Below are 17,338 nucleotides of genomic sequence, written 5' to 3'. Positions count from 1 at the left end.
GTGGGGGGGCGTGGCCGGAGGTGGGCCGCCGGCTGCCCTCCCCCGCCACCCGCGTCCCCGGGAGCCCTGCTGCGGCACCCACTCCCGCCAGGCACTGTCCCTCCGAGCCCCCTCGCCTCCCGCCCCCCTCTTGCCAATCAAGTGGGTTTTTTTTAATTGTTTTATCGAAATATGCATCATCAAGTAATATATTGCAATGGACAGTAAAACCTTTTCTAGAAAGCACCCGCTTGTCCCTGGTTCACATCACTGCAGGGGCCAGACCCCAACAGCCGTGGGGCACAGCCCCCTCCAGGACAGCAAACAGCCCCGGTGCCATGGGATGGGGCAGGCATGTTCCCCACCAGCCCCATCGCCCCGTCCCACGTGCCGTGGCCTGTCCCGTCGTGGGCCAGCATGAACCCCGCGACCAGCTCTGCAGGTCCCCCAGGAGGAGGGGGACAGCGGGTGGGGACCCCAGCCCTGCATGTGCAAGGCAGTGCCTGGGAGCGGCACCCTTGACCATGGCACATGTCGTGGCTTCGCCACTGCGCTGGGCAACCCCGGCGAGGCCCATTGCGGGGAGGAAGGGGGGTTTGGAGGGACACTGGGGCACGTCCCTCCCCCTGCACATCCCTGTCCCACAGCACATGTCCAGGCTGTTTTGGGCAGCGAGCCTGGCATGGCGGCCCAATGCAATGAGCCATGCCTGGCCCTCCAGTTCCCACCTTGTCCCCACTGCGGTGCCCTCGTTACGCAGGGGACACCCCTGTGACATCTGCAGGGAGCTGGGTGGCACCAGGGCTGCCAGCAGCACCCTGGCTGTCACTCAGCCCCAGTAAACGCTGCTTGGGGGTGGCGCAGCTCCATCCTCCTCCTCCAGCTCAGGGGGGGCCATACTCACCCCTCCTGCTCACCTGGGGCTCCCAGCACCCTCGGTCCCTCTCCCAGCACCAAAGCGCTGGGCTGATGGTGGCTTTGGCCTTTGCTTTGCTGCTGGCCTGGCCCAGCACCTTCCTGCCTGCAGGGAGGGACAGAGCAACACCCCAGCGGGAAGGTGCTGCTGGGCCCCGTTGGGCCCACAGTGGTGACAGCTTCTCCTCCTCCCGTCCTGCCTGGGAACAGGCCTGGCCAGATCGTGGCTGGCTGTCACCGTGGGCCTTCGCCCCCTCTCACCACACCTCCTGCAGCATCAACCTTCGGCACCAGCGCCAACACCTCTGCCCCAATCCACCGTGGCCACCGGCGATGTTTGCTGGCGAAGCAGCCCAGGCACAAGGTCCAGTAGGGTGTACCTGAGGGCAGTGCTTTTCCAGCCCGTTCGCCCGAGCTGGATACGGGTGCTCAGGGGGAGCAAGGGCACCGGCGCGGTGCCAGACCCTTCATGGCACAAGGGCTCTCCCACGGCCCTCGGATTAAACCCCGTGGGAAGCGAGAGCAGAAGGTGCCGGGTGCCCTGGCCTGGCTCCCGCGCGGCGATGCTGGGCGCCCTGGTCTGGGTGCAGGCACAAGGGGACACCCCGGCCGGCAGCAGAGCCGGTCACCTCCCCAGGGAAGCAGGGGGGGGGCTGCGTCCCAGCCCTGCTGGGGGCAGGCAGGGAGAGCAGCAAGGGCTGAGGCCGGCAGCCCTGGGGCTCCCGAGTGGGGCGACACGGCACACAGCCGGGGCCCAGACAGGCAAGAGAGCAAAGCAGACAGCAGGGCTGGTTATTCCAGACTTGTTTAGGGCAGGGAGGTGCACGGGAGCTGGTGCCCGCGGTCCCCAGCTGCTCTCAGCGCCACTGTCATCCAGCCGGCTCAGCCTGGCTGCGGCATTTGCCCCGAGGGCAGCCCCAGGGGAGCGTGGGGTGATTTTCCGGCTGGCATCTCACCTCCTCCAGCCCTCGAGTACTAAAAGCTTCCCCGGCCCTTGGCAGCAGCGTTGGCCCCGACATCCCAGGGCACCGCAGAGCACCGGGTGCCACGGGCAGGGCTGGACCACTCTGCAACATCCCCACCCCGCAAAATCCTGCCCGGGATGGAGTAGCTCCGTGCAACAAGGCACCTGCTTGGGGCAACCGTGCGCAGCATCCCTACCCCGCGCAGCGAAAGGAGACGGGGCAACAGGCACAAGCTGCAACGAGGGAAGTTTTGATGGGACCTCAGGGGAAAGAGCGTTCCCCCTGAGGGTGGCACAGCCCAGGGACAGAGCCCCAGCGAGGTGGTGGTGGTGGCAACCCCATCCTTGGAGATTTTCCTAACTCAGCTGGACAAGGCCCCAAGCTGTGGAGCTGGCCCTGCGCTGAGCAGGAGACGGACCAAGCCCTCCAGCGATCCCCTCTAGCTTAAATCCTTCACGCTTCACGCAGCAGGATCCCTGCAAAGGTCTGCACAGGTCCCTGTGCGGCATCTGAAGGGAAGGAGGCAGCGAGCTCACCTCCACGATGGCATCTGCCCAGCCTCAGCCTGCTGGCCTGCGGACTGATATCTGGCAGGACTTCACACATTCTCCACTCCGAGTCCACCACCACGTCCCAGCAGCCCAGCGCCGGGAAACCTAACCCGGCCACTTCAGGCTTCTGCAGAAAGTGGGACCAGGACCCACGGCTCTCCCCCTGCCTGCACTACGTCAACACTGCTGGTTTCTGCTGCCCACCACCACTCCTCAGGCCCTGCTCAGCCCACCGGGAGCTGCACACCCACTGAAAGAGAGAAACGATGCTTTATTGGAGCACGGCCTGCCCCACAGACAACAAAGGCTTCTCCAGATATCCTGCCAGATCCTCCTGCAGCCAGCCCAGCTCTTCCCTGGGCAGGAAGGACTGAAGCTCTGCGCCTCTTTGTTGTCCCCAAGCTGTCCCCGAGCCGCTGAGCCCAGCCAGCAGGTCGGAGGGCGCAGAGGCACCGCCTGCGTGAGCAGGATGCGTCAGTGCTCAGGACCGGGGCACGCATGGCAGAAGTACAGCACAAGGTTTTTGTGCAGACAAGTCTGCAGGTGCCCAGAATGAGCCATGACCATGGCCCAGCTCAGGAGAAAGAGGGGGACAAGGAACATCACAGGCAGCAGCACGGGAGACCTCCTACCAGTTTCTAGAAGTGGGAAAAAATAGGAAAATAAGAGGTGATGCCACGGATCTAGAGCAGAGAGCTGATTTCTGAGAAGTCAAGCAGCACAGAGACAACTGTTCTCCAGACCACAGAACGGAGAGTATATTAGGGCATCTCCTTCCCTTTTCTGTGGACAAGACACAGCACTGGAGGGTGAGTGAGAGATGCTGGCTGCACGTTGGACACTGTATCAGCACCTGTGTGGGCCCAGGGACCTGAACTTGCCGTCCTCTCCTTCCCTCCAAAAGTGATGATCGTCCCTTCCCAACGATGAAGGATGTTCACGCAGAGCAGCACAACACGCCCAGCCCCACCGGCTCAGGAGTCCAGCTTGATGAAGACCTTGGGCCTCGAGAAAATTTTGATGGCCTCTTCTATCTGGGAGAGCTTCCTCTCCAGCTCTACCCGCCTCTTCTGCATGCTGAGGGTGTCTGCGCGCACTGGCAGCATCACCAGGTCCTTTATCAGCTGCTCCTGGCCTGTCTTGGGCCTCGAGAAAATTTTGATGGCCTCTTCTATCTGGGAGAGCTTCCTCTCCAGCTCTACCCGCCTCTTCTGCATGCTGAGGGTGTCTGCGCGCACTGGCAGCATCACCAGGTCCTTTATCAGCTGCTCCTGGCCTGTAAAAAAAAAACCAAAACAAACCAAAACCCAAGTTGTGTAAGTGGAAGAGCAAAGAAATCCATCGTTTTCCTAATGCTATGACCTCATCCTCAGTCATGAAAATGGTGGCAGCACTGGAACAAGGACTTAGAATACCCATCCTTCTATTTAAAGCTCAGCTGGATGAGGATCTGAGTGAGCTGCTCCAGCTTTGAAGAACCAAGGGTTGGACTAGAGACCTCTGAAGGTCCCTTCCAACCAAAATCTTTCTATCATTTTAAGAGCAATAGCAGCCCCAACATCAGGTCCACTGGACAAGCCTGCTCCAGAGAGCCAGGCCCGTAACCTGCAGGTCCCACCCATCTGAAGGAGATTGTCCTTTCCACGCACACAGCTCACATCCCAGCTACATGCCTTATTCCAGGCAACTCTCCAAGCGGCAGGAATCTGTGCCCCAGAACTCTCTTCTCCCTCATCCTGGCTAGGATTGCGTTTTTCTGAGCTGGAACCCCTGTTTCTTTTCCTCTTACTCTGCTTCAGATTGCTGAGGGTCTCCAGCCGCTGGCCCTCCGGCATCATGGTATGACCAGGTGGCGTGTCAGGATCCGGCAGGTTTCGCAGCCGCTCCTCCATCTGTCTGCGCCACAGCTCCTTCCTCTCCAGCAGGCTGGCAAGGCAAACGAAGGCTCGTGTCGGCACATCTGGCAGGAGGGGTCGCCCAGGGATGCAGGCAGAGGCCAGGAATCGAGCCCTTCAAACCCCGCTAGTCTCCATGTCACTGCCTGAGGACCACAGAGACCCACCCTGCCGGCACACGCCCTTGCTGTGGAGGGATACACCCGGGTTTAGCCCGCATGCAAGGACTAGCAAACACGCTCCATATGCACTGAAGGGCTGCTGGAAGAGACACACTGAGGCCGACACGAGCTCCTCGGAGACAAGGGCTTCTGCTCCTTGCTTCTGACCCAGGCCACTGAGTCCTCTCAAAACCGTCTGTGGGCCAGTGACGGAATGAAGTTGGACAAAGCGGCTCACAGCCAGGGATGCTGGCAGAGAACAGCAGGCACAGCAGAGAGCCGAAGGACTGACACCGTGGTCAGTCCTAGGACAGGGTCACCCAGGAACCGTTTTCCACTCGGAACCCCAAAATGCAAGTGACTAGTTGGATGTTCCTCAGACTCCGAGTCCAAGGCAGGATGAACGCTTCTGGGGCAGAGCAAGCTATCTGCCTCTCCAAAAACAGACCTTTTAATACAGAAGCTGCATCATGTGGAGCAAGGCTTACGAAGGGGTGGGAGCACATTTCTCAGAGCACACAGAGCATCCCCACGTCAGCATCATTGTACGACAGCAAGCAAGGGAGGAGGGGACAAAATTCTTTCTGAGCCCAGTCACGCTGGCCACAGGACGCTCGTTAAGTCAAGAAACCAGGAGGGATTGCATTTATTCCCCAGGCCACAGAAAATCACACTGCTTGCATACGGCGAGAGCGCCTCTGTCCCCAGCTCCCCGTCTTTCTACGCAGAAGCTGGGGGACGTGGTGAAGGGAAGTGGGCTTGTCACAGAAAGTCTCGTGGACCAGATAGGGGCATACGTACTACTGGGGGACGTGGCCCTTTTGCTTGGCGTTGTACTCCTCCTGCTCCCGGTGCTTCTGTTCCAGCAGCTCGGCCAGCGCCTGCAGGGACTGGGAGCGCCGCAGCGGGGCCCGCTTGGCGTTGCGGGCGTTGTGCTTGATGAAGTCAATGCTCTTGCCCTCCACCTGGATCTGGAAGAAGAGAGAGGGAGGCAGCAGGGGCCGTCTCGGCACACACACACAGGCAGCTGCCCTTGACCCCACAAGGGACAAAGCAAAGAGGCACCCACACAAGATAGAGAATTGCAGGTGTACTACAATAGGACAGGCGTACCCTCAGCCCATCCCATCTCAGGAGTCAGAGAGACAGGCAGGAGCTATGGCCATGTTTTGAGAAGAAACCAGTGCCAGAATAAGTGCTGGAAACCCCGGGGGTGCCATGGTTTGCCTGGCACCAAAAGCCAGGCAAAACCTAAACCCCATCTTCTTGAGGTCCCCAAGCTGACCCCGTGCCCTCAAAACCAGAAGGACGGGAAGAACCAGGCTTGACGTAGTCCACACTGCTGCGTTTTGAGCCCACCAGAGCAGGTAGAAGGTCAGGGGAAAAACTGGTTGGGCCCTCGCCAGACCACTAAATGCAACAGAGCCCCTGGCAGAGCAGGAACTTAGCTCGTCCTTGGGGGCATTTCCCCAGAGACAGCGCCCTCTATCACAGCTCTCTGATGGTCAAGACAGGGGAGAAGGTTGCTGGGTTTGAGTTTAAAGTTTTCTTTTCTTGGTTTTCCTCCTTAGGAGCTTATGTCCTGTTTAAATTAAGTCACTCCATGGCATTTGGGAACCAACAAACCACCAAGCCCACACTAGCCAAGGAAAGAAGACATGAGTCACGGAGCAGTTTAGGACCTCCCGGATAAGACTACCTGAAAGGTTTAATTGTTAATACTGATTTAACTCTCCTTACTAAAAAGCACACCCATTTCCCAAATTTTTATCTAATGTCCAGAAGCCACAATTCCTTTGATTAAGGTGGGAGCAGTCTCCAAATCCCCAAGACCTCCTGCAAAGCCCCAGGAAGAGCAGATTTGAGATCACTGGCACTTCTACAGCGAGGAGGTGGGATTTTCAAAGGGATCTTCACGGTCTCTTTAACTGTGAGCAATGATGAAGCCAGAGGGTAGTATTAGCAATCCTTGAATGCCCATCTCACCACCCCAGTGACCAAGGCCCTGTTCCTTCCCTTCAGCCAGGAACAGTATTTACAGATCTCCCTGTTCACGTAGCACATCTGACCCGATGCTTTAGACGAACACATGAAGAGTTCAAAAGTGGGAGCAACGGCTAAGTGCCAGAAACCCCTGGGATGGGTGAGTGCCAGAAACCCCTGGGAGCATGCAGTTAGTGTGCAACTCACCTTGGTTTCAGCACCCCGTGCCTCTGGAGCCTCTGTGTCTGCCCCTGCTTTCATTCTGGCAGGCCTTGGGGAGAGCGGTCTGCACGGCTTGATCCCAGGGCCACAGCGAGAATATGCCCTCAGGAATTTCAGAGCCTCTGGATTTGGAGGTGGGGAGCTCTCCTGGGAAAGGCAAGAAAACACACACTAGCGGAGGGAAGCTGGAGCAAAGAGAAACCCACCCAGTGAAGTTTGGGTGGTCAACCACAAGCTCAACTGCAAGTTTCCAGCAGGCAGATGACAGCACGCTCTTTCTGCCATGACTTGGCAGAAGTTCTTGGGGGAAGGCAATCTGTACACAGCCAGCAAAGGCCAAAGACTGCCTACAGCAATAAATCCAGACCTGGCAACTGAGCTTTGTAAAGAAAAACTAAAAAAAAAAACAAAACAAAAGGGAAAAAGTCTGCAGAAACAAGCATTTGGATCAAACACATGCGTAGCATTGACTGGAGAGTCCCTCTTTACCTACTAATCTGGCAGGCATGAAAGGAGAGCAACACCAGATAACCCAACAGAGATACCTACCAGACCTAGGGACAATTTAAATGGATGGACAGTCCAAACTGACAACGACATTAACTCCTTAAAAAGCAGAAATCTTCCTGTGAAAAGGGCAAATGGCAGCATGGAGTAAGCGTGCTGAAAGTCGAGACACACATGCCAGTCTCCCTTGTCGGCAACACTAGAGAACTTGAACTCCCAGAAGAAGCCATCCCACCTCCATAAATCCACAGCATGCTGCAGAGCCCTGCTACAGGAAGCTTTAATGAAATGGCACAGGTAGGCATGAAGCTGGCACTAATTAGATGCTGTTCTCAAGTGAGGTAGGCATGAAGCTGGCACTAATTAGATACTGTTCTCAAGTGCTGTTCTGTTCAGCACCCCAAATCTGTGGTTATCCTATTCTAGACAGAAAGAGGAGCGGAGAGTGAGGGAGTCTGGTAGTTTTGGGAGGGTGGAATTGCATCTGGGAGGCATCTTCAAAGGCCGTGGTTAGCGCTGGCACAATGCGACACTGCTCGGTGTCTAACAGGTGGTCTGCAACAAGACTGTCTGAGGCAGTCCCCGAACAAACCCTGAGAACTGGAAGGACTCTGTGGCAAGCGGGTGACCTTACAATAAATACAACCAGCGCACTGCTCTGCTCTTGGAAGTAACAGGAACTGTACAGGGCAGCCTCCAGATCCGTACGGGTACCCAAGGCCTCGGCTGCTCTCTCAGCTGAACTGCAGTCCCTTTGAGGCAGACTCCTCAAAGTCGCCTAGCCCATTTAGCTTGGCAGACCTGAAGACTGCAGGTAGGATAGGACAGTAACATCAGTAATTTTGGTGTAAGGACCAGGGTATGTGATGCCCTCAGCACTGCCTAGATTGATCATGCTCCAAAGATGATCAGGTTCTTTTCAACAGGAGCCAGGAGACCCAGATCTCTCCGGTAAGTTAATGAGAAGTGCCTTCACCTAGTGCAGTCTGTTAGAAGTCAAATAAGTCTGTGATCTTAGGAGCGTGCTAGCAGAGTGCAGCGTGCCCCATCTTCCTCCACAGGAGCACTGAGACTGTCAGAGCCCTTTTCAAGGCAGCCGCTACAATTAACAGCCTCGAGGACAGATGAGAGAAAAGAAACTCTGTGTTAGACATCGAGACCTAACAGAATCACCTTAAACTCTGAGCAGCAGCTCCACAGAAGATGGAGATCCTTCAGAGGGAACACCCCAGCTCTAGGAGAGCCACAGCAACAGTTAAAGCAATGTGAGTCAGCACCAGGGCCTCCTGCCACCTCTCTCTGGAGGAATCTGCAGAGCACAAGTAATGCACCACGCAGAAACTGCCTGCACAGAGACCACCCCCTTCCCCCAAAACAAAAGAAGAAATTATCTCAATCTTCCTCTAACCCAGAGGATTTGTCAAACAAGAGCGTAGGCTTGTGTTCCTAAAGCACACGTGGGTTTGCTCCCGTGTGTGGAAGGGTCACGGACGTCAGAGAGGTTGGTGGCACACCGGGAAGAAGGGACACAGCATTTGGAACCACTGGCTTGGAAATCATCTTGCCAATTTTTGCAGTTGTTATCTACACACATAATTTTAGTGTCAAAAGTTGGCCCGAGGGCCACAGACCAGAGGGAAGCAATACAGAGATGAGGAGGAACTTGAAGGCTTCAACTCGGGAAGGGAGCACCAAGGGAAGGCTTGTGTAAGTGGCAGTGCTCGAGGCGTCACCCAGCTTGCACCCACCGTCTGCACAAGCAGCAGCTCGCTGTGTCGCTCCTGTCCACACAGCCTGGTTGGCTGCAAAGACAGAACAGAGACGGAGACCGTGAAGGCTACCAGGGACTCGCAGAAGGACAAAGCCCTCTCCTGGCAGCCGACAACCCTGAGGCCGATGGGAACACAGGATCCAACAGTTCAAGGCTACTCCAGAGAGCCAGCGGCTTACGGGCCAAGGCAGCAGCCCTGCACTTCCCCTTCCTCAGGGAGCTTCTCCCACGCGAGGCTGAGCCGGAAGGGAGCCCCAAGGCCTCTCCTCCAGGAGGTCACTGTGATGAGGGTGGGCACAACCCACCATGTGGTGGGAACCGACCCCATCCATAGGAGCCGCAGTGCCTACTTCTGGATGAAGGAAGAGGCCAACCGAACACAGAGGTCACCTGGATGACAGGGGTCTCCCAGATCCAGACTGATGACAGTGGATCCACCCAAAGATAGTGATGGAGCTCTCCTTCCCTCTCACAGTGGGCCTTAATTTTACTTTCTGCACAAACAGGTACACTTACACCAAGGCAACTGCTTTGGTGCATTTTGCAAAGCCCTCCAACAGAGGCACCGTTTAAACACGAGGAACCCACCAGAGGAGAAAAAATTATCCAGAGAAAGAAAAAGAAAGAAGCCAAAAGCGAACCCAAACTCTCACAAAGCCAGACACCCGCTCGTTTCAGCAGTGGAGAAAGCCTGAGGAAACAAGGCACGGCCCCGCATTCCTTCTCCCACAAGCACGTGTACAGAGGACAGGAGGTACGAACACCCTTGCAGGTTGTGCTGGAGCTACGAGGCCCCCACCTTGATTGCCTGGACATGTCTGTGTGCCACCACTGTGCAGTGGTTATTCACTAGGACAATCGCTCAGAGAAGAATCTGGAGATATACAGCCCACTGTGGGTCCACAGGGTGGTAAGAGTTGGACCAACGTTTGACGCAGCCTGAAGACCTATCTCTGAGGACCATGATCCATGGGGCAGAATACCACAGCCTTTTGGCACAAACCCCAGACTAGCATTGTCCCAAACACTGGGAAGCTCCAAAGCCAGCTGGATGCACCTCTAGACAGGGAATAAGGCTGTGAGGGCTGCTCTGCACCCCCCAGGAACCACCTTTAGATCCCTAACAACAGAAGGGCCAAGTAGGAGCCTCCAGGCAGAGGGCGTGATGAGATTTTCCTCTTCTCAGCTTCCCCTGCACGAGGGGTCTACGTGGCCAGACAGGATGGGGGTTATTACAGCAATCGCTCTCCAGACCCAAGCCAAACGTTCTCGGCTCAGCACACAGCCCCACTGTCACATCTGCCCACTGTGCTTCAGCACCGAGTTGCCCCCAGACCCGTAGTTCTGGGACTCCCCCATCTCCACCGTCCCACAGAGCCTCATGGCTGAACTGCATCCCAGGCCAGGAGAGTTCAAGAGCTCAGTGGGTACCAACCTGCAGTTTGGCCTTCACCTTTGACTCCACGTTTTCATATTTCTGGGATTTCCACAGAGCTTTCACAGGCTTGGGCTGGCTGTGCTCTTGGGCTCGCTCCTTCTCTTTGCACTTCTTCTGAATCTCCTTTATTCGCCTCACATTTTCCTTCTCGTGGTCCTTGGACTCTTTCCCTGCACAGCAAGAGGAGACACAGCCGTCACCCCTCAGAAACTGCCAAGGGGTGCAGGCTCTTGGAGCACTGGCACTAGAGCCCACAGCTCCGTCTCCAAAGCTGGTCCAACCGCCCATAGAAATAGCAAGCTCTCCCCTCTCCTGCAGGCTAGGCAATCTGTGCATTTTTCCCATGTTAGATGCACACTCTTGGACTGACCCTCTTCTGCCAGAGGATCCCACAGTGCCCAGATGACCGTCAGCACAGGTCTGTGCACATTACTGGTGTTCACAGACTCCCTTGCTCTGAGGGCGTGTGGCTTACTTGTCCCATTTTGGGCTATGCTAGACAAGCCATGCCAGCATCCCCTCGAGAGCGAGGTCAATTCCCATTTCGGCATCCCATGGTGTTTCTGAAGTGAAGAGTGGGCTGGTTAATGGCAGCTGCAGAGCCTTCAACCCGTGCTGTTCCTGGTTTCAGGCTCAGGGTCAGCCATTGTCCCACATGCAAGCGGACATAATCAAGACTATGGAGTGTATTTCTTGTTTTCGAATCAAAAATGAGCCTTCCTTGGGCTCCCCAAGACAGGGAAGATCTCAGCTGATGCAACCAGACCCTCTTCCATTCCCCTCCTGCTTTGGCACAGCAGCTGTGGCAGCCACCAGCTGGCATCCACCGCGCTGGCACCAGGCAGGGCTAGGGGCAATGCCAGCACATGAAGCCAATCACTGACACCCAGTGCTCAGCCTCATCCCCTTCCTGGACCTCCGAATGTACTCTGGGTGACCTCCCTGGAGAAGGGAACATCTTTCGCAAAGACTTTCTCAGTACCTACATATACAGACAGTCTTCCCAAACCCTGCCTGGCTTCTGTAACAAGGATTTCCCCAGGTTAAACAACCTTTACACATTAAGATTTCACTTGACCCATCTTTAAGTTCGACTATAAAGATACTGTTTTATTCAGAGGCAGCAAACTACAAGGGCTTGATTTATTTCCAGCGTCTCTCAATAGTCTCTCATCCATGACTAGTTCCTCAAGTCCAAATTAAACAGCATCTTTTTTACAGTCCCTCTTCCCACTGCAGACCTGGGCCAGAGTGGAGTCAGGGAGGCCGCAGCAGCACCCGCTCCAGCATGGGTGACGGCCCAGGGACACCACTGCCAGGCCAAATGGAGGAGATGGGGCGACTGGCCCTGCGAAGCTCAAGCTCTCCTCAGGCAGCAGAGCTGAGGAATCCACCCAAATCCCTGACGCTTCATCCCTGGCCCCAAATGCAACTCAGGTCAGCAGCGACTCAGCTGTACTTACTCTTGACTGGCAGCCCTCCGTCAAGGGAGATCCCTTCGAGCTGCAGTAAGAGACTGAGTGTCCCCTTCTGTCCCTTCTCCAGAAAGTCCTTTCCACTGGGGCGAATGCGAGGGGCTGGCCGGACCTGGCGGGCACTGCCCAAAGCAGGGTACGGGTTGGGAACAGGGTCCAGGGGGCCAGAGGTAAAATCCAGCTTCTGAGCATTCCCTTCCAGCCTCCCCCGAGCTACAGAGAAAGAAAGAGAAGGAGATTGTCAGGAAACGATCTCGCCTCGTGGTTTTCTTCACCCACAGCCTACAAACAACGCTGAAGACCCCCTCTCCACCTCTACCTCATGCTTTCCCATCTTTCCACCAGCTGTACAGACCACCTTTAGGATCACCATCCATGAGGCAGCAGAAGCACTTGCACCAGTGTGAGCGGAGACTGGGGAGGACGCCAAAGAATAAGGACACCAAATGGGCAAGCTGTGTCATGCCAAAGTACCAAACCACACATCTGTAACAAGCATCAAGGACTCACCTGAGAAGGGGCGTTTGTAATAGTTTGGAAAGAGCGTAGGGTCTGGAGGAATGGGTCCAGAAATCCTGGATGGCCCTTCACACATCCTGCCGTTGCTCTGCCTCCGCCACGGAAACCAGCCACCACTGAGAACAGAAAAGAACAGGGCTCACTGAGCCACTGAAAAGCTACATTTTTTATATATATATATGTGTGTGTGCGTGTGAGAACTTCTGACCTTCATTAGAGAGCTCACACCCAGCTACAGAGATGACCTGCAGGTAGGAAACCACCCCAAATTGGACTCCATGCAGGTGAGGCAAGGGATCAAGCAGCACTGTCCCTATCACCACTGAGAACAGAAAAGAACAGGGCTCACTGAGCCACTGAAAAGCTACATTTTTTATATATATATATGTGTGTGTGCGTGTGAGAACTTCTGACCTTCATTAGAGAGCTCACCCCCAGCTACAGAGATGACCTGCAGGTAGGAAACCACCCCAAATCGGACTCCATGCAAGGTTGGAGGCAAGAGGTGATCAAGCAGCACTGTCCCTATCGTGGCGCTAATCAGCGTTTTTACCAGCGTTGAACCTGAAACGTCTGCGGTTGCTGTAATACCGGTATCTTCAGTACAGAAAATCCTTCCTGGCTTTGCTCTCCCATATGGGAACATTTAATGCAGACATGGAAGCAGGAGCTAGGCTGCTATAACTGCCCTGTGTGCCTTTAGTGAATAGGAAACACAAGGCAGCTGGACATCATCTGACACATTCTAGCCTTAGATTTGAATTATCTTGCACCTCGGGCTCTTTCTAAATAGCTCCTGTGGTTCAAACACAACCTACCCAAAGCAAGCTGAAGCCCCACACAGGTAAACCCCTCTGCTGCATCCTCCGCAAGAGACACACCAGTGCTGTCACCACCCTTGAGGAGGCTGGGACCCGAGACAAAACACTTCACTCCAGGACCATGTAGGGGCAGACGCTGAATTTCTGGGGAAGAGTTCTGAGATGAAAAGAGCCCAGCTGGCCTCTCAGGACTCGGGGAGAACAGAGAGTCACCTGTTTAGAAAAACATCTTTTTCATTTCTAAGTAACTTTTCAATGCAGATCAACAGGGACCAGCACAGATCCGCAAATCCCTGCCCTGGCCCACACCGGTCCCTGCTGCCTCTCTCCTCCCCGCGACAGGAGGAGCACAGATCCTTCCCGCACAGGAGCAGCCAGCATCTATTTCCCCGTGACGCTCACCAAGATCTTGTGGACAGCATTTTATTGCCTACAAGAAACTTGAGGGACTTGCTCCCCACTCAGAAAATGAGGATGCAGGATGCCGCACCAACAGGCACAGACTGCTGGCGAGCTTTTGGCAGATGCCACAAGAGCCTCGATACCTCATCAGAGTCATGCCATGATTTTGACAGGCGCCAGGGCAGCTTGGCTGGCGTCACTGCTATAAGAGCTGGGGCTACAACCTGCATGCCCTGACTCCCGAGGCAGTAATTTAAAGATTTCTGAGAAAACTCTACAGTAAGAACCCCTTCCAGGATCCTCAGCATGCCAGCACTGACGGGACGCAGCATCTGAAGTTTAATTTATAAACCAATAAACGATCAGTACAAGGCTGAGTGAGTCTGAGTCATAGCAACTAATGCACTGCAGTCTTCCTTGCTAAATCACCCCTGTTGACATGAGACCCATTAGCAAAAAGCTGTTATTCATTTCCCAGACACAAATGCAGAGGCAATGTAAGCAATGCTGACTATTGCACACCAGCATGCATGTACAGTCTGTACCCAGCTACTCTGGAAAACTATTTCTGAAGAGCAGACACAGACTCTCAGCCTGAGATAAAAGGACACTGTGTTGGTATTATTTAATCTCTTGATAATGAATCCAACTAAGCCAGAACAGGCTCTCTTATTCTAGAAAAAAAAAAAAAAGCGTTCACCATGAGATCACTCCAGAACAGCTACTGGCCTTGAAATTCACATCTGATCTTGATCTGAACTCGCCTTCAAACCCAGTAATTTACACGCAAAATGACAGGCTGAAATCAAGACCTGTAACAGAGCAGACAATTAGTGCGGGGGATTGAAGGAGGAAAGGCAAGTTGATGGGAGGTGGGGGATGGAAGGCTCATTTTATACCTTCACACAAGTCACATTTCACGTCCCAACAGCACCCTGCCCTGCTGCAGGGAATTTGCAAATGACACTCACTCCCTGATTTGCAAGTCACATCGCCTCTGGATTGGGATCTTGCAAGATCAGACAACCATATTACAATAGTAAGCATCTTGCCTATCTAGGTACCTCCAGCAGACTCACCTACGTGGGACACAAGCCCCTAGCGTCAGTCTCCCAGCCCTGAGAAGAAGCAGCCGAGCCTCAGTTACCAATGTTCGGTACAGAGTTCCCAAGCTGCTGCTCTGCTCCTGCCGATCATGGGCGTATTCGGGGGACACAAGTGAGAGAACCTCATGGCTCACTTCTGCCAAAAGGGGATGTGCGGACCTTCTCCGCTGCCGTTCCCATCCTTCTGCTTCGTCTCTTGTGACAGCTCTGTAGCGTAAACGGTCCTGTGCTGAGCCGATTCAACTCGCTACCCCTGCATGAAACAAGTCACTTCTTTTGCTGGGTTAGTTTTCTGCTGGTTTAACCTTCTGTCCAAAAGCAACCTGGCTGTTACCTCCACGGGGGGATCAGAGAAGCACTGGAGCAAGCACAAGGGAAACACAGCAGGAGCACGTGCTCATGAACGCAGAGGAGGGAGGAAGAGGGAACAGGGCCAGCCCTTTTCAGCAGTGACCCGATCGCTGGCTCAGCCACACTGCCTAATTTGCACCCAGGAAAGCATCATCTCTATCACTGTGTTAGAAACCTAAACATCAAGAATACAGTATCTGACCTGTTGCCACCAGAAAGACACTATTTAGAGCGCTCTCAGGCTATGAGATGCAGGCAGACTCTGCAAACACAGTCCGGTTAAGTCCAGGTAAACAGATATATACGTGTGCAACTCCTCTCTCCTCTTAGCCCCCTGCCAGACTGCAGAACTCGCTAGGGAAGCAGCGACGCTGCTCCTAGCCACAGGGCTGCACCAACCCTGTTCCCTGATCACCTGAAATCAGCACAGCGACAAAAGAGGCGCAGGGCAGTTGCCAGAGTAAGCCAACGACTTCACCATTGCTTATTCACCCAGCCTGAGCCCGGCCGGCTGCTCACTTCCCCACCAGGACCACAGCTTAATCCTGGTCTAGGACTCAAGGAATGCAGGCTCCAGCCCTATCTCTCCCAGAGCGTCCCTGCAAGTTCAAGAACCATTAATTCAACTCTTTGTGCCCTTCGCCCCAGCTTACCAAGTGGTAAAAATGCTACTTATGCCCCCGGTAAACTGAGATCTTTCAGAGCCCGTATGAACCACGGCTTCCTCTTGTGGCTTATTTTTGGCATTGTAGTTAAGGAAACTACAGAACATGGGAGCGGACAAGGCTTTGGCAGGTGTTTTTCACAGCCCTGAACCTGCTGCGTCTGACTTTGAAGCACTCCCTCTTCTCCACAGATCACATTTTCACTGTGCCTGGGTCCCTGGCCAGGAAGCCGCTACCACACACAGAGCTGAAGCAAGACCAGCTTCATGCCTTTATGAGCCAACCTCTGCAAAAAGCATGGGAAAAAAAAAATCCCACAGCTGTGATCAGCTGTGATAAGCAGAGCAAGTCATCTGCAGCAAATCAAAGGGCTAATCTCCGTTCAGCTGGTCTTGGCTGTTTGCTTCCTCCCTCAGTAGTTTTAGCTGAAATGGAAAGTAGCACCAGGATAACCTCTGTGCCCCAGGGCGGCACACGGATCCAGGGCCGTACCTCCTGCAGAACTGGGCGTCAGGAAAACGGGTCAATGTGCTGTGAACCTACCCAGCGATGTTAGTCCATGACTATGCTTTCCCCTTGCTACCCTCCACAGACTGCAATGGAAGAGATTAATATTCTCCTTTTAATACTATTCCCCGTGCAGGTTCCCTCAGGTACCACCAGCTCTTCCCCACCTGCCAGGCTCCAAGACCCATTTTCTCTTTTGTCTCTCTGAAAACAAAGGGGGCCAGGTACGGCGGTACCGTTGTTTGCACGTGGGACATCTGTTCTCTGGGAGCTGGGCACGTGTCCACCAACAGCCCTTTAGGAACAAAGGCAGCTTGTACAGTCTGCCCGAGGAGTCAAACACGTGTCCTGCAGCAGCAGCCTCGAGCAGGAGGTGAATGAGGGCCGTGCTCGGCACTGGAAGGTGGGCAGAGACTGATGGGTGTTGCAGAGCTGCAGCCAAGTCCTCTCTTAGGAGAGCAAGGAAGGATAACACAGGAGAGGCCCCACCTTAACGCGTGGGATTCCTCGCTGATGCAAGGACGAGCCACGTGCTGAGTTTACAGGACCTGACCCGCAACACTTGGTCCAGTGATGGAGACTGGAGCTGTGCGTCGCAGTCTACAGTCTCCCCTGGCTGTGCTGTCATGGGAAATCAATACAAAGCCTGTTCTGGGGCATGTGCCGAGATCCAAAACCCCACTGAACAACACTGGATACCCCTGGAAAACCCTTCTTGGCTCCTTTCATTCCCCGTGTGCCTGGGGAGGGGGCGGGCAGGAGAGGCGCAGCCAGAAACGCAGACCTGGGGGTGTTGGAGCCGGACTGCCCGCAAAGCCTGAAGCAGCCAGCAGCGGGTGGGCAGGAGCCCCCCAAAGCTTCACCCAGGCGGGCACAGCGACCCCATCCCAGGGGCTGCGGGCTGTGCTTCGCCCGTGCTGCCCTCGGAAGGGGCACGGCGACCCCCCAGCCCCCTGTTCTGGCATTTCCAAGCCCGGCTGCCCCACAGTCCCCAGCCCCTGCCAGCCCGGTGTCCCGCTGCCCGGCGGACAGCCCAGGGACAACCCCCGGGCCGGGGCGCTGGGCCCCGTGAGGGATCTCTCCGGCTCCCCCCGAGAGGACTCAC

General features: G+C 55.1%; 1 protein-coding gene across 3 annotated transcripts; it reads right to left on the bottom strand.

The window, feature by feature from the left end:
- Positions 1 to 2,661: 2,661 nt before the first annotated feature.
- ENKD1 (enkurin domain containing 1) lies at positions 2,662 to 16,792 on the bottom strand. 3 transcript variants are annotated; one of them, XM_009290743.2, is made up of 11 exons: positions 16,723 to 16,790; positions 14,684 to 14,963; positions 14,369 to 14,416; positions 12,373 to 12,497; positions 11,851 to 12,075; positions 10,385 to 10,557; positions 6,657 to 6,818; positions 5,268 to 5,437; positions 4,200 to 4,336; positions 3,557 to 3,686; positions 2,662 to 3,415 (listed from the first exon to the last, which is right to left on the bottom strand). In XM_009290743.2, exons 4-11 carry the CDS (start codon positions 12,455 to 12,457, stop codon positions 3,385 to 3,387), a joined length of 1,113 nt encoding a protein of 370 aa, XP_009289018.1. In that variant the 5' UTR covers positions 12,458 to 12,497; positions 14,369 to 14,416; positions 14,684 to 14,963; positions 16,723 to 16,790; the 3' UTR covers positions 2,662 to 3,384. The 3 variants fall into 3 exon arrangements, with proteins under 3 accessions (XP_009289018.1, XP_009289021.1, XP_009289020.1); XM_009290746.2 differs by lacking the exon at positions 3,557 to 3,686 and having other exon boundaries at positions 2,662 to 3,545; positions 16,723 to 16,792; XM_009290745.2 differs by lacking the exons at positions 14,369 to 14,416; positions 14,684 to 14,963; positions 16,723 to 16,790 and adding exons at positions 13,200 to 13,415; positions 14,305 to 14,337.
- Between the last annotated feature and the right edge of the window lie 546 nt (positions 16,793 to 17,338).

The sequence above is a fragment of the Aptenodytes forsteri genome, unplaced genomic scaffold (assembly GCF_000699145.1).
Source record: "Aptenodytes forsteri isolate BGI_AS27 unplaced genomic scaffold, ASM69914v1 Scaffold14, whole genome shotgun sequence".
NCBI lineage: Eukaryota > Metazoa > Chordata > Aves > Sphenisciformes > Spheniscidae > Aptenodytes > Aptenodytes forsteri.
This window is presented reverse-complemented; position numbering and strand designations above follow the sequence as displayed.